Genomic DNA, 15,690 nt, shown 5'->3' on the forward strand with positions numbered 1-15,690 from the left:
TTGGACCTAGGGGGTTCGAACTTTATCAAACACCCGATATCCAAATGCACGGATATAAATCGGGTGTACAAGTATAAAATAGAATGTTCAAATAAATATCAATACACAAGTAAACAACAAAATAAGTCCAAATTTCAATAAAATTGCAAAATAAAATGATCCGATACAACAATACATAACATCAATTAAATGTCAAAATACATTACATAAAAAAAAAATGCAAATTACAAAAGCATTCTTCGAGTTTTCATATTCCAAAAATGCTCCAAACTTTTCATGGTCACACTACAATAATTTAAAAAACAATTAATTAGTACTACATCTACTGCAAATTAATTCATAATTCATAGATCAAAACTCAAAATTAATCAGTACTACATCTACTGCAAATTAATTAGTACTACATCTACTGCATTACTGCAAATTAATTAGTACTACATCTACTGCAAATTAATCAACATATTATGATATTAATAATTAAGAAACTCAAAACTCAAAATTAAAACTCAAAAACAGAAATTGAAAAGAAAAAACAGGGAGTAAGTGAGAGAATGTTACCTCGAGTAGATCGTCGGCGTCGCCTCCTCGACCCTCGTGGCCTCGTCGGTGAGCAGTGGCGACAGGCGTGGTCGCGTGACGTGCCTCGGTGGCTCTGTGCGGCGGCTTGAGATTTGAGAAGTGAGAAAAAATGGAGAAGAAAGTTAGGGTTTTAGCAAGCAGCAGTGTATGAGAATTGAGAAAAGAAAGGGAACAATTGAATAGAACAAAGAACGAAAGTTACAGGGAAAAAAAGGGAGAAAAGAAAAAAGAAAAAAAATAAATAAAGTTGCGCGTCCTGGGTTTCGAACCCGCGATCTGTGGTATAATTGAGAGTCACTAAACCAACTGAGCTAGCGCCTAACATAGTAAACATTTGTTTAAGATATTTTATTTATAGGTTTTTTTTTTTTAATAACTTTTAATTTTTTTTCCGGATCTAACGGGGTTCAACTGAACCCCCTGAACCCCCGCTAGATCCGCCACTGACCATGAGTATAAGACTTGAACTCTTTTTCAACATCATCTTTACTTATCTTTTGGAGATTTGGTTTTGCATTATTGATCAGCGAGCCCTTTTTATAGGTAGTGGATGGACTAAAGCAAATACGTGCATGCTTGTGATAGGTAAATGCGCCCTTATTAAATGAACACGTTTTTTGTTTCTAGTTTTCTGTTTACAAAAACCACTAAAAGCTAAAAAGTAGTTACCACTATTGTTTTTAGTTTTTAGAAGCAACACGCTTATTATATGGGTATATGACTATAAGTCCATGAATAACCCATCTCATGTCAATTTTTGTGCCCTTGTTCGAATTTATAATGACTTTTAGAAGAGAATTAATTAGGCTCTTTAAAATATATCCGAGAAAATAAGTTTTCGTGGAAAATGTATGTTAATGGTGTAAATGGCTCCTTTATTTCCTTGAAAAAAAAAAATTAATAGAACGAGGAAAATGGAAATTTGTGAGAATTTAAGTGATGAATTTATAACTTTATTAATCTAAATGACTAAACCTACAGTAATTAATTTGACATTAAAAGGGATTGTAGAAGATGGTGATGTTTTATTCGTGTGGAAAGTTACATACATGAATAATAACAAACTAACAGATCATGCATTTGCCAAAGATTGTGCTAATGTAAGTATTCTAAACTCATGATGTTAATTTTTATTTTGTTATTACACTTAGGCCCTGTTCTTTTCACCTTACAAAAATAATATTAAGTAAAAATAATTTCAGTTTAGGAAAAATAAGTTCAGTTCAGTAAAATTAAGTTCAGTTCAGTAAAAATAAGTTCAGTTCAGTAAAATTCAGTTTTCTTAAAAAAGAATTATAATAGAAAATCAGTTCAGTAAAAATTAATTGTTAAGCCTATTTTAGGTTGTATAGCTTAGGGCCGATTTTACGAGCCCTACTCTCTTTTGGTTGTATATATACAATTGTGCATAGTCTAATAGAACATACGAAACACTATTCTCTCTATTCTTGACATTAATCTCACACTTAATCATTTCTTATATACTATCTCTTTTAATTTAATATTATATGTTCATTTCCATATCATTAAATGTTCATAACCATGTCATATTAAATGATCAACACTAACATAAAAAACGCCTTTGTGAAACAATCACCTCAACAATTTTTATTAACAAAATTTATCGTAAATCATAGATCCCAAGAATGTTGTATCAAATCTTAGGGAAAAGATGTTAAAAACCCAATTCGTAACAAAAAATATATATGTTCATTTTTGTATTAATAGGTGATCATTTTCATATGGATACATAAATAAAGATTAAATAGTATAGATCAAAAAAAGGAGGATTGTTAGAAATTGAAAAAAAAGGAGGATTCTTCTAGCTAACAAGGAAGAGATTATTGTTTGACAAAGTAATTGATGTTCAAGAAAAAACGCCTTTGTGAAACAATCACCTCAACAATTTTTATTAACAAAATTTATCGTAAATCATAGATCCCAAGAATGTTGTATCAAATCTTAGGGAAAACATGTTAAAAACCCAATTCGTAACAAAAAATATATATGTTCATTTTTGTATTAATAGGTGATCATTTTCATATGGATACATAAATAAAGATTAAATAGTATAGATCAAAAAAAGGAGGATTGTTAGAAATTGAAAAAAAAAGGAGGATTCTTCTAGCTAACAAGGAAGAGATTATTGTTTGACAAAGTAATTGATGTTCAAGAAAAATCGATGTTCAATATATATATATATATATATATATATATATATATATATATATATATATATATATATATATATATATATATATATATATATATAAATTTTGTATACTGAATTGTCTGACTTGATGTCATCTTTACTTTGAAGCATACAACTATAACTTAATTAAACTTTATTCAAATTTAAAATCAACACAATAGATATTACCACTTAATTATAGACCGAAGATTATTTAATAGTGTAAGTTGAACTAATAATGTGACGTTACACATGGTTCAACAATGTTCCTGTGGATCCTGAGGAACTTGACATCTCCAAGTAACAAAAATATCACAATTACATCTTCCGCAACACCAGTGAATGAAGTCGCAGTGATCATCTACGTCTCGGCAGGATTGAGGAGTGGCGTTGTCGACACTGATCTCATTAAGCATAATGCTTGATACGGGACTAAGGGAGCGAGCAGCCGAGGTGGTTTGAGGTGTGGTTGCTAAAACCATAACAAAGGTAACCATGAATATAAAACTTACACTCTTTTTCAACATCATCTTTACTTATCTTTTGGAGATTTGGTTTTGCATTATTGATCCGATCAGCCCTTTTTATAGATAGGGGATGGACTAAAGCAAATACGTGCATGCTTGTGATAGGCAGCATCAAGGTCTGACCTAAATTGAGCAAAGGCGGCCACGAATGCACCCTTATTAAATGAACACGTTTTTTATTTCTAGTTTTCTGTTTACAGAAACCACTAAAAAGTAGTTACCACTATTTTTTTAGTTTTTAGAAGCAACACGGTTATTATATGGGTATGACTATAAGTCCATGAATAACCCTAATTCCTGTCAATTTTTGTGCTCTTGTTCGAATTTATAATGACTTTTAGAAGAGAATTAATTAGGCTATTTAAAATATATCCGAGAAAATAAGTTTTTGTGAAAAATGTATGTTAATGGTGTAAATGGCTCCTTTATTTCCTTGAAAACAAAAACTAACAGAACGAGGAAAATGGAAATTTGTGAGAATTTGAGTGATGAATTTTTAACTTTATTAATCTAAATGACTAAATCTACAGTTATTAATTTGACATTGAAAGGTGATTGTAGAAGATGGTGATGTTTTATTCGTGTGGAACGTTACATACATAAATAATAACAAACTAGATCATGCATTTGCCATAGATTGTGCTAATGTAAGTATACTAAACTCATGATGTTATTTTTTATTTTGTTGTTACACTTATTAGACATGGGCTTAATGAACAAAATTATTAACTACAACAGACTGAGTATGAAGTACTAGACTAATACCATAGATTCCATGCCTGAATTGATTTTTAGTTAAATCAAAGTATAAGATCAACTTAAACCAAATATAGGATGAAGGCCTTGTCTAACTTAGGTCGTTCACGTGGGATGCTAGCTACTTCCACATCATCGGTTACATGTGCTAGTGAGCCTTGTGCTCAAGCTAGTCATGCTTGAAACGACCAAAAAATAGTTGTGTATGTTGGGCTCGTGTCAAACTATTGTAAAAGGGGCCCAAGCTTTGTGTTTTTTACAATACTCCCTCCGTGCCCCCAACGCTATGCTGGATCGAGCTAAATTTTCCCTGGGCCTTAGTGTAGCTTGCATTCCACCCCAAAGGCCCAAACCATACCCAACTCAAGAAGGTAATTATAAGGCCCCAAAATTAGAGAAAAAGTCTTACACAATTAGTCAACGGATACTATTTATAAAAAAAAAAAAAAAAAAAAAAAAAAAAGGTTGGAGTTCAAGTTGAGAATGGATTACGCAAGACCACAACTACCTAACACAACTTGGTTTACTTTGTCCAACAACTATCAGTCCCAACTTACCCTTTTTCATTAATTTTGATTGGAGCCCTTCAAATGAAGACCTTGTTTTATATCTCACAAGTAGTCAAGTTGGATATATGGGTAATTATCTATCTCATTGGATAATTTATACTCTAATAACATGACAACTAAATAAAAAAAAAAAGTAAAAAAAAAAAAAAAATTGAAAGAAAAAAAGATACGGAGTATAAGCTCTTAGGTAGCTAAGCTTTCTCCAAGACAAGCATCACAAAGAATACAAGTTAACAAGTACTTCCTACAATTTTATTTATGTAGTAATTGTATTTTGTAACACTTTGATTTTGTACGGTTTTACCCTATTCACATATTTAACATTAGCTATTTATAATGATTTTCAAACATCAATAGTCATTCATGTATGATCTTATAAACTCGTCATAATATATATTTTCAATACATCAACATATAAAGTATTAATAATTGCACCATTAACCGTAAATGTTATACATTGACAACTGTCAAAATAAATTTGTTTCAACTAAATAAATACCACATATATAACTCACAACAATTTAACACAAACAAAATCGTAATTCACATTTTATTAATAATTCCAAATCATCACCATAAACTATTGTAAAATTGACATAGAAACCATAAGAAAGAGCACAACTGCTCCCTCAATTATTCCGACAGGAATGACATAATAACTCCCACTCTAAACAATTCTTACGACAATTTAAATAATATAAATTAACCAAATAATTAATAAAAACCAATAATTGTACGATGTACAAGATTGTTTAGCACTAATTAACAAAAGCACAATGTTTTCTTATTTCACCAGCTGACCCAGTGAGTACTTGAACCTCACCCATTTTAACCATGGCTTGACCAAACTCAGCAAAGAAAGCCTCCAATGGACCATTAACTAGCTCCTTCACGTACGATAGTGTCGTAAGCGATTTCGTGAGGGCGGCGTCAGATTGGAATAGGCCTCGCCTTTTTAAGAGAAGTTTGTAGTAGCTCAAGTCGAATGTCCTGTGACTTCCAGGGTCCATTTCAGCGATGCTAGTGTTGTCACTTGGTGTTGTGCATTTTCTTGCCTTTAGGTTTGCCGCGTACTCACTGTCGAGTGATGGGTCTTGGCCGTACCCTCGTCCGCTAAAGTTGTACAATCGCTCGTTGAATGATGAGCAGTGTGCTATCCCTATGGTGTGAGCACCTGCAAATATGTTACGTAGCGTAGTTTTTTCAAAAATAAGTTCCGTACATATAATTAAGTGTGCATTTATTCATTATGGAATATGGAGCGAGCATAAAAAAGCAATATTTTAATTTTCAAATTTTTATTATTTAAAAAATAATTAAAACATTTTCCATAATTTATTTTACATCTTCTAAACCGACTGTATACTTTTAGATAGACGACTTTTATTTCAAAGTTATTTTTTGTCAACACTCTTTAAATTTGAACAATTCGTGATACTTGTTAAGTCATAGCCGTTAAATAGTTGAATCAATATATTATAAGGAGTACTAAAGATTCATAATATTGGATTTAGCAGTTGTTATAGAGTTATCGTGATACACACTATAACTGTAACGTATATGCGATTTAGTCTTTGAAAATTCAGTTTCAACCTATCTTGACTTGTTCTGTGATTAATTGCACGTTATATTGTAAAAGTGGGCCAAAATTTTCCAAGTTAAAAATTATGAGCCAAAGGCTAAGCTACGACAAAGTTTAAGATGATAGATTGATAGTAACGCTTACCAGAAAGCAAGACCAAGTCTTTCAAATCAAGACCCTTGCTAGCAAAACTGGTCTGGAGTGAGCTGAAGTTGCTAAATGGTGGTGGGATATCTTGCAGTGCTTCACTGGCGTTTGAAATCCGTCCGTCTCGTCGACCAGTTGTTACCGGCCACCATGGACCTCCCTACAATATTCACAAACATACTTAGCAAAGTTGATATGGACTATGCATGGAGTACAATTGTTTCAGAAAGGGTACACATAACACGTACGAAAATAAAAATGTTAGTCCTTGATATATAAAACAAGGTGAAAAATTAAATTCGAACAAAGAGAGTATATATCATTATATCATACATATATACTTGTATATTATTGCAATTGTTAAATGTCTACACTTACAATGGTCCAAACAGAATCTCTAGCAACCAAAGCAATGATATCTGCACAAGACACAACACCGGGACATTCTTCCTCGAGTATGCTCTTAACACTATCAATGAAGCCAAAGCCTCTTAGTGTCAAATTTGGGTTCGCGGTCTTTTCAGTATCATTGTTTCCAACTTCGGTTTTATTCAAGAGCACTGATCCATCACAACCCTGTATATCATAATAAAAAAAAAAAAAAAAATGTGTAAATAAGAACCACATAGTAAGACATACTAGTACATTATTAAGTAAAATTAGTAAGAACACAAATAATAAGAACATTAAAACAAGCAAGTTATAGAAGATTATGACTAACCCTAACGAAGCAATCATGAAATTGCATTCGAAGAAGAGGAGCAGCCATAGACTGAGCATGTGGGATGTGTTGATGCACATAATCTTGCACAATTGCCTCGGCTTTCGGGCAACTTTGAGCATAGTAACCAAGCTTCAATTGTGCCTCAGCAAGGCCTATAAACCCTAATACTCCTAGGAATATCATCACCATCATTTTACTAGAAACACCCATTTTCTTATATTTTTCTCCAAACTTCCTAATTAGTAATCTTAAGAAGCTCCAAATTTTGTGGTTGTAATTAGCACAGGAACATGAACTATATATATAGAGTGATGTTTGAATTGATCTAGCACAGTATGATTAAGACCTAATAAAGTATTGCATTTTAAGTAACTATTCATAAATTACACTAACTAACATGTGTTATCTTATTATTTTAAGTAATCATAATTTACGTCAATAAGGTTGTAATTAAATGAGTAGTTATATTACTTTATGACAGTGTAACAACTATAGAGGGATTAATTACGTGATTAGTTAGAGTCGGCCCAAGAAGGTGACAAATAATGACAGTTCAATGACAAGATAGTATTTTCACTAATACTTTTCATGCATATATGTTTGTGCATATACAACAAATAAGTTGTTCAATAATTTGGGATGAAAGTGATTCAACATTCTTCAATTCTTATCAACATGTTCCACAGAATGTAAAGAGGAATGTACCAAGAAGTTTGCATGTGAAACAAATACACATCATGTGCATGTTCTCCTTAGGCCAAGGGGACAACGGCCGCCCTATGCTAATTGGAGCTTCAAAATAGTAAATCATGCGCGATTTCCTTAAAGTTACTCCAATTATGGTGATATTATAATAAGTTTGTTTGATTCATATGGATTTTAACTATAAAAGTAATTGGAGCTTCAAAATAGTAAACCATGCGCGATTTCCTTAAAAACTACTCTAACTAGAGTGATATAATTAATTAGTTTGTTTGATTCATATGGAAATTAACTATAAAAGTATAGACCTCTATTCTTTGGAGACTATCCAAATAAAGCTCTCGACGGTTATGCAAATTGAAAAATCAAAGTTGAATAGTGCCTACTATACTACAATGTTGTCAAGATCAAGATAAGGTATATGTGAATAGTGCAAATTGAAAAATCAAAGTTGAACAATTACACATCATGTGCATGTTTTCCCAAGGCTTAGGGGATGGCCCTATGCTAATTGGAGCTTAAAAATATTATAACAGGCATGCGCGATTTTCTTAGAAAAATTACTCCAATTATGGTGATATTATTAATTAGCTAGTTTAATTTTGTTTGATTCATATGGAATTTAACTATGAAAGTATATACCTATATTCTTTAGAGACCCTCCAAATAAAGCTCTTGGGCGGCTATGCAATTGGGCATCCTCATCAATGACCATAGTTATTCATGCCTTAGCTTTCTAACTCTAAGAAAGATAGATAGATGATTTTTAGGATCAGTTACATTTTGAAAACGAAATTATAATACTTATATAACGTAAATTTGTTTTCATGTATAGAAAATTACAGCCATCAAACTCCTATTTCTACTTATTTATAATTTGATGTAAAAAGTTTCAAAAAGGGCCGGTAAAAGTTGTCCTAAGCTAGCTGAAAGAGTTGTCTAGAACTTTGGAAGGCCTACAAAAATGTTGTCAAAATGCAAATTGAAAACTAAAAGTTGAACAATTAGGCTCCACTCTATTCAAATATTTTCTTCTCATTTCAAACAAAATAAGCTAAGATAATTATTATTTCTGAAATTAAAGTTCAATTCAAATAAATTTAATTTTTACAAACATAAATTCTATTAAAATACTCCCTCCATTCTTAAATAATTGACAAACTTCAATTCACTTTTTTTTCACTATTCATATACTAACTTTACCATCGTTTTTAAGTAACGTATAAAAACCAAATTTTATCATGAAGGTAATAATATAAAATTTAAGACCAAATCCGTACATTGACATGTGTATCAAGTTTAATTTTGTCAATAATACAGAAACGAAGGGAGTAAAATACATCAAACACTACACTTACAATCAAGTTTTCTTACATTGAAGATCATAATTTTGCTAAAATGATGATTTAAATTGACAAGCTCATCAGACAAATGGGCTGGTGGAAGTTTGAATTGATTGCGCTATAAATTGTACTTTAATCAATCCATTTTCAAGTTGTTCCATAAATATATTTGTAAGTTTTACATTATCTACATTCACATTTTTGAGTTTTGACCAACTTTGTTCATTAAAATGCAAGGAAAAATATATAGTGATCACATAAGAACCTTTTTATATTAGTCTCAATAAATGCATTCAATATATATAAACTTCTGAGAGTGAGAAATAGCTCAAGTGGTTAGAGTTTCCCTTCCGATTCTAGAAGATCCATCCTGAAATTGATTCTCACCTCGCCCTTGTGGCTCTCTAAACACCAAAAAATATATCTATATAAACTTCTCGGAATTTTACTTTTAGATGATTGAATATGTTAATGATTGACAAACATGTAAATTAATATTGACTACTTAAAAAAATACGTAGGAAGTACTAAAATATGGTCCACAACATACAATTGACTTATTGAGAATATCTGTCACTACATGTGTGTAGGAGAAAATAAGACAAGAACGTGGAGCAAGAACCAGTTAAAACAAGCTAAGAGAGATTTGCATACTAAATTAATTACTTACCTAACTATATTAATGCATTTTTTTTGTTCATGATTATGTACGTGTAATTGACACCTTAACTTCCGTTATTACCCGTTCAAAAAACAAATATACGGAGTTAATATACAATTCAATGAGACTAAGACAAGGCAGACAACCCTCATGTTGTCATGTTGTAAATTTATCCATTCATAATTGTTAACAATTAATACAACCAATTCAAGTTCATTGATGAAAAACTCAAGTTACTAATCTTTGTTTCTTGAAGTTCTTTTCATTTATATGTAAGACTGTAACATGATCTAAAATATGGAGTAGACACCTTTTATCATTATGACATTATTACTTTTACTTGAATTAAGTAATTTATTTTTTTTCTCAACAATTTACTTTAATTTTATTATACTTTAAACTTTGTTAGCAACTACGTTACTTTGTTTTTAATTTGCTACTGTAACACTTTTTGTTTGCTAATGGCATCTATTTTCAGTGTATGAGGTCCACATTCAACGATTTTTATAATATACTCCCAATTAAGAACCTTAATTTCAAATGGAAGAGTAAGAACAAAATTTGGAGAGAATTGCAAATAAATTTGGTGTAACATAAGCAAATTAAATCATAAATGAATTTATGCATGTTCAAATTCCACATATTTACCCCAAATTGAAACCCCTAAATTATAAGCTTTATATTTACTGCCATACTAAATCAGTTATATAAATTTGCTATATATTAGGCAAATTGAAACCGCAAATAATTCACGTTCTTTATGTACTGTAAATAGTTTTTATTCTTTTAATTGTAACGAAAAATCAAATTTTGTTTTTGAGGGAATAGTGGTTTTAAATCTACATTAGGGTTATAAAATTGGTGTAATCTAAATTCTGTATTTTAAATTGGGGGATAAATTACTTTTATCTTTAATTTGAGGTTTGTTGACACCATGTTAAAGGAAAATGAGATCATTAGTGGGCCTAATGCATGCTTGTCCATTTAATTCTAAGGATAAAGGAATTTCATAATTTTTAACTAATGCTTGATTATTCTAGAATTCATCAAAGATTGGGTTGGGCTGGGCCGATATTTATTCTGCGTTTTTCAGGCCAAGTAATTGGACCAGGTTAAATGTTTGGGCTAGAATTTAAATTCGGCCAAATCCAAATGAGGCATTGTGCTAAAGTAACTAGCTCGAAACATTCAGGGTTTTCGGGCCTTATGAGTGAATTTTGGCTGGGCTTTTGAAGCTTTTTTTTTTTTTTGTTTGGGAAAATTAGTCTTAATGACACGAAACCCTTAACAAGATACATATAGTAGCAAGAACTTTGACTGAAATTTATAAACACTATAACAACACAAACTTTTTCTTCAGGTGCATAAAATATCATAAATGAAACTCGGCATTAGAGATTTTGTTGAAGTTAGTATACATAATATTTTATTATTATATAAAATCATCTTGGATTGTGTGCCTTGATTTGCATGCGGGTAAAATGATCAGACAAGGTTCTGGTGATCATTTTAATAAATATAGGTCAATTTTGAGATAAATTTAGCAAAAAATTTCTCTCTATTTGCATCAAATTCCGTACTATGAAAATGTCTCAGTTAAGATAATTGGACCTTAAGGACTAAGGGCCTGTTCACATTTACTGAAATGAATTGAACTGATTGGAGCTGAACTGAACTGAACTAAAATGAATATTTTATGAGAGAGGGAAATTTGGAGCTGAGTTGAACTTAACTGAACAGAACTAAACTGATTGGAGCTGAACTAAACTGAATTGAAATTAAGTAAATGTGAACAGGCCCTAAGTATGATGTCAAAGTTTGCAAAAGTTAATAAAATGTTAAAGATTTCGTGTCTTCAACAAAATCTCCGGTCCTAGGTTTCAGTTATGATATTTTGTGCATCCGGTAAAGAAGTTGGTGATGTTACGAGCTTACGACTACTAGTCAAAGGCTCAAAGTACATGCTGCTACATGCACCTTGTAAAAGATCGTGTTGTTGAGACCAATTTTGCATATTTTTTAATCAATAACTATATACTAAAAGCAAAATCAGGAATAACACATGTCATCTCTTAATTAAAAATTATCCCGCCCATTTTAGTTTCCTTTTTTTCCTCGGAATTCTTAAATGAAATTATTTTATAATAATAAAAAATATCTTCTTTCCATTTGAATTCTTAACTATAATAATTCTCCATATACAGTAAACTAATATTACATATATTTTAGTAAAAACTGCCTGGAATAATCCCAACTTTGTTCGATTCGCCCAAAATAATCTCAATTTTCGATTACTTTTTAATAATCCCAACTTTAATATGAATTTGCTTCCAATGGTCCTGGTTGAACGATAACCTGTTGAACAGGTTTTTTTTTTTAAAAAAAAAAAATGATATTTACATGTATCATCACATGATTGGCTACAAATTAATTTATAATTATATTATTGGTTTAATTATGTAACTAATTAACTTTAAAAATATTATTAAAAAAAGGAAAAATTGAAAACACCAACCCAGCCGTTGCTACCACCATGCGCCAGCCTGCCTAATCCCACCCTCAACTGCCGCTAGCGCCTAGATGGCCCACTCCCTGCCTGGATACTGCCCGTCCTGCCGGTTTATTTCCCCCCTCCCCCGCCGACGAATCTGACCCTACCCCTCTTCTCTTCTCGACATCCCATTTGATTTTCTGGGTTTTCCCTTTTGTTAATTTTTACATTTTAGCTCATACCTTGCATCTTGTATATGTAAAAGATGGTGGCGCGTTGGGGTGAGAGGATTTGGGGAAGATGGTGGCGTGTCGGGGTGAGGGAGTTTGGGAGGATGGTGTATCGGGGTGGAGGAAATGCAAGGACGGTGGTGGATCAGGGTAGGGGAATTTGGAGAGGGGTTGTTCGTGGGAAGGGGAGATGGTTGGTGAGATGATCAGGGTAGGCGGTGAATTGGAAACGCGCCGGCGGTATCTGCCAACTAGGCGCCGGCTGTCGAGGTGGGGGTCAGGTGGTGGAGGCGGTGGTACGGTGCTTCCGTGCTAGGCTAGAGCAGGTTTTTTTTATATTAAATTTAATTTTTTTTTTTTTTTTTTTTTTTACTTTCTAGTTAATTTTTTAAATTTTTTTTTATATATTTGACTAATCACGTCATGACACGTGTCAGGTGACTTGTTATAACAAGTTTTACAACCGGTTGGGACCATTTTAAGCAAATTCATATTAAAGTTGGGATTATTAAAAAATAATCGAAAGCTGGAATTATTTTGGGCGAATCGAGCAAAGTTGAGATTATTCTTGTCAATTCGCGGCTACAACAAATCGTTAGGCCGTCTCTCCGAAAAGGTTGTATATTCCAGCGATGAGTGCGAGAGATGTACCATAGGGCAAGATCTTTTCAACGATCTAATGCATGATCCGTGCACCCGGGTGCACCATGCTCATGGTACACTCTTTTAAGAAAAAAGGCGGAAAGAACGTTTGGATGTTCGAAAAAGAACATGCAGGTTTTTAAAAAAGAAAATGCAGGTTTTTGAAAAAGAACTTGTTTGTGTTTAACAATGAACATGTATTATCAAAGAACATAAAAACCTTACAAAAAGAACGTGATACAAACTTTATTAAAATTTTATGAAAAAGTACACATTAACGGAAAAAAATCTTTACTAAAGATATCATTTCCCCAAATATAGTTTTCTCTCTCTCCAAAAATTCAACTTTCCGTAATAATTTAGTTTTCTCTCTCTAAAATATTTTCAACTAATAAAATTCAAGATTTATTTTCAAATTAAATTTAAAAATTCAAAATAACATAGTTTAAAAGAACATAAGTTATAATGTAAAGAACATATAATTCATACGTAACACATTTATCAAACTCAAAGAATTTACGATAATAAAACAAAAAAAAATTGATATATGATTGGAAAAAAAAAATTGTGTGTCACTCATTACCTCAATGAACATACGAGCCAAATTCAAAGAACATAATTTATATTATTGAAACCCAAAAAATATGTTTAATTAACATATGTTAAAGAATATAAGTATAAAAGAATATATATATATTATCAAACATATATGGGTATGTTCTTTGTCAAACACGGTATGTTCTTTGTCAAACACGGTATGTTCTTTATCAAACAATCGTATGTTCTTTCCGTCTTCCGGGTGCACCATGCAGGTGTAGGGATGGCAGCAGGGGCGAAGCCAGGAATTGAAACTCAAGGAGCCCGAAACTTATACAAATAAAATAGTACTTCATATAATATTTTGTATGTTTTTTTCATTGTTAATTTATTATTTGTGCGCTAATACAATAACCTTTATCTGATCATATTTTTATTTTAACTTTTAATAATTATTACTAAATCCATTTCTTATTACGTGTTCCAAATGAAATTTTTATATTTCACAATGATACCCCTTTTGTTGCAAATAATAAGAAAAGGAGGTAATATTAAAGTTACCAATAGTTAAATTTAATTTTTATAATATAATGATAACTAATTCAAAAGTAAAATCAAGAAAAATGAATAAAAGATTGGAATAAAATAGTAAATGCGCAAAATTAATTAAATGAAATAAGAAAATATATGAGAGCTAATAAGAGAAAGATTAGTATGAGGTACGTACTAAACAAGTAGTAATCACAGGGAAAAAAACATGTGCAAAACTAACCAAAAAAAAAAAAAAAAAAAATACATGTATCAAGATTTCACCTTGGGTCTCCTGGTATTGCAACCATCACAAGTTACGCTCTATACTTTTCTTTGTATTAATATAAGAAACATTTATTATTTGACCTAATTTTAAAGGGGGCTAGCAATGAAAGATAAAAGGGCTGGTGTTTGGGCCACGGGGGTCTGGCCTCCACCACCCCCCCTCGTGGCTTCGCCTCCGGATGGCAATAGGTCCTGGACTCAACCCAGACTTGGTTGGACCCGATCCATATTTTAGGGTCTAGCTAGGTCCTTAAATTTCAATTGGTCTTGGCTGCACTCTAGTGCAGCCAAGATAGCTACAACAAGTGAGGCCCAAAACGCGCGGCCCAAATAAAAATGAACATTTAATTAAAAAATATGAACATGAAAAAAAATGAACATTTAATAACAAAAAATGAACACGTTAAAAAAATGAACATTTAATACTAAAAAGTGAACATGTTATAAGGAAATGATCATTTATTAAAAATGAATCTGATTATCATATAATCATAAATTTGCTAGACCACGACCTTAAAAATGAACACATAAAATTAAAAAAAAAAAAAAAGAATATTAAGTAATAAAAATGAACACGTAAAAAAATGAACATTCAGTGATAAAAAATGAACATGTCAAAAAAAAAAAAAAAAAAAAGAAATGACCATTTAGTATATTAAAAATGAACTTTTATCATACAACCATAAAATTGGGATCATATACATCGGAAATTCTCCAACTTAAGGGCAAATTCATTGTACATATCATATACTTCTTCATCACTTTTTACTTGTTTCTTCACTAATTCAGAGTCTTTGTCTTCTACAAATTCAATTAATTTGTACTCACTAAAATATACCAAATAATCAGAATTTTCATAATCATCACAGCATATGTTCATAATAATTCATATGCTTCTTCATCACTTCTTACTTGTTTCTTCACTAATTCAGATTCTTTACCTTCCACGAATACAATCTGTACTCACTAAAATGTAACAAATAATAACAAATAATCAGAATTTTCAATCATAATCATCACAACATATGTTCATAATCATCACATTATATGTTCAAAATAATTGTTTAGAATGTTCATAATATATAATCATTAATATAATAGTTCAAAATATAAATTATCACTCTATATGTCATTTGCGTTCATAATCAATAACAGATATGTTCGTAATAAAAAATAACGAAACATATATGTTC

The 15,690-nt window shown here is 31.3% G+C and overlaps 1 protein-coding gene and 1 long non-coding RNA gene across 2 annotated transcripts; both read right to left on the reverse strand.

The window, feature by feature from the left end:
- Nucleotides 1-110: 110 nt before the first annotated feature.
- Nucleotides 111-839, reverse strand: LOC145610043 (uncharacterized). The gene is made up of 2 exons (XR_014106208.1): nucleotides 559-839; nucleotides 111-285 (listed from the first exon to the last, which is right to left on the reverse strand). It is a non-coding gene; the product is annotated as an uncharacterized LOC145610043 (long non-coding RNA).
- Nucleotides 840-5,170: 4,331 nt separating this feature from the next.
- Nucleotides 5,171-7,433, reverse strand: LOC145610342 (peroxidase 3-like). The gene is made up of 4 exons (XM_081665672.1): nucleotides 7,073-7,433; nucleotides 6,730-6,927; nucleotides 6,349-6,511; nucleotides 5,171-5,796 (listed from the first exon to the last, which is right to left on the reverse strand). The coding sequence occupies exons 1-4, from the start codon at nucleotides 7,283-7,285 to the stop codon at nucleotides 5,381-5,383; spliced, it is 990 nt and encodes a 329-aa protein (XP_081521798.1). The 5' UTR covers nucleotides 7,286-7,433; the 3' UTR covers nucleotides 5,171-5,380.
- Between the last annotated feature and the right edge of the window lie 8,257 nt (nucleotides 7,434-15,690).

The sequence above is a fragment of the Chenopodium album genome, chromosome 24, assembly GCF_948465745.1.
Source record: "Chenopodium album chromosome 24, dcCheAlbu1.1, whole genome shotgun sequence".
Taxonomy (NCBI): domain Eukaryota; kingdom Viridiplantae; phylum Streptophyta; class Magnoliopsida; order Caryophyllales; family Amaranthaceae; genus Chenopodium; species Chenopodium album.

Coding starts and splice junctions, on each gene's coding strand:
- LOC145610342 (XM_081665672.1), bottom strand. CDS start 7,285: ATGGGTGTTTCTAGTAAAATGATGGTGATGATATTCCTAGGAGTATTA. Junction 6,928..7,072: donor TTCATGATTGCTTCGTTAGG/GTTAGTCATAAT, acceptor TATGATATACAG/GGTTGTGATGGATCAGTGCT. Junction 6,512..6,729: donor GAGATTCTGTTTGGACCATT/GTAAGTGTAGAC, acceptor TGAATATTGTAG/GGAGGTCCATGGTGGCCGGT.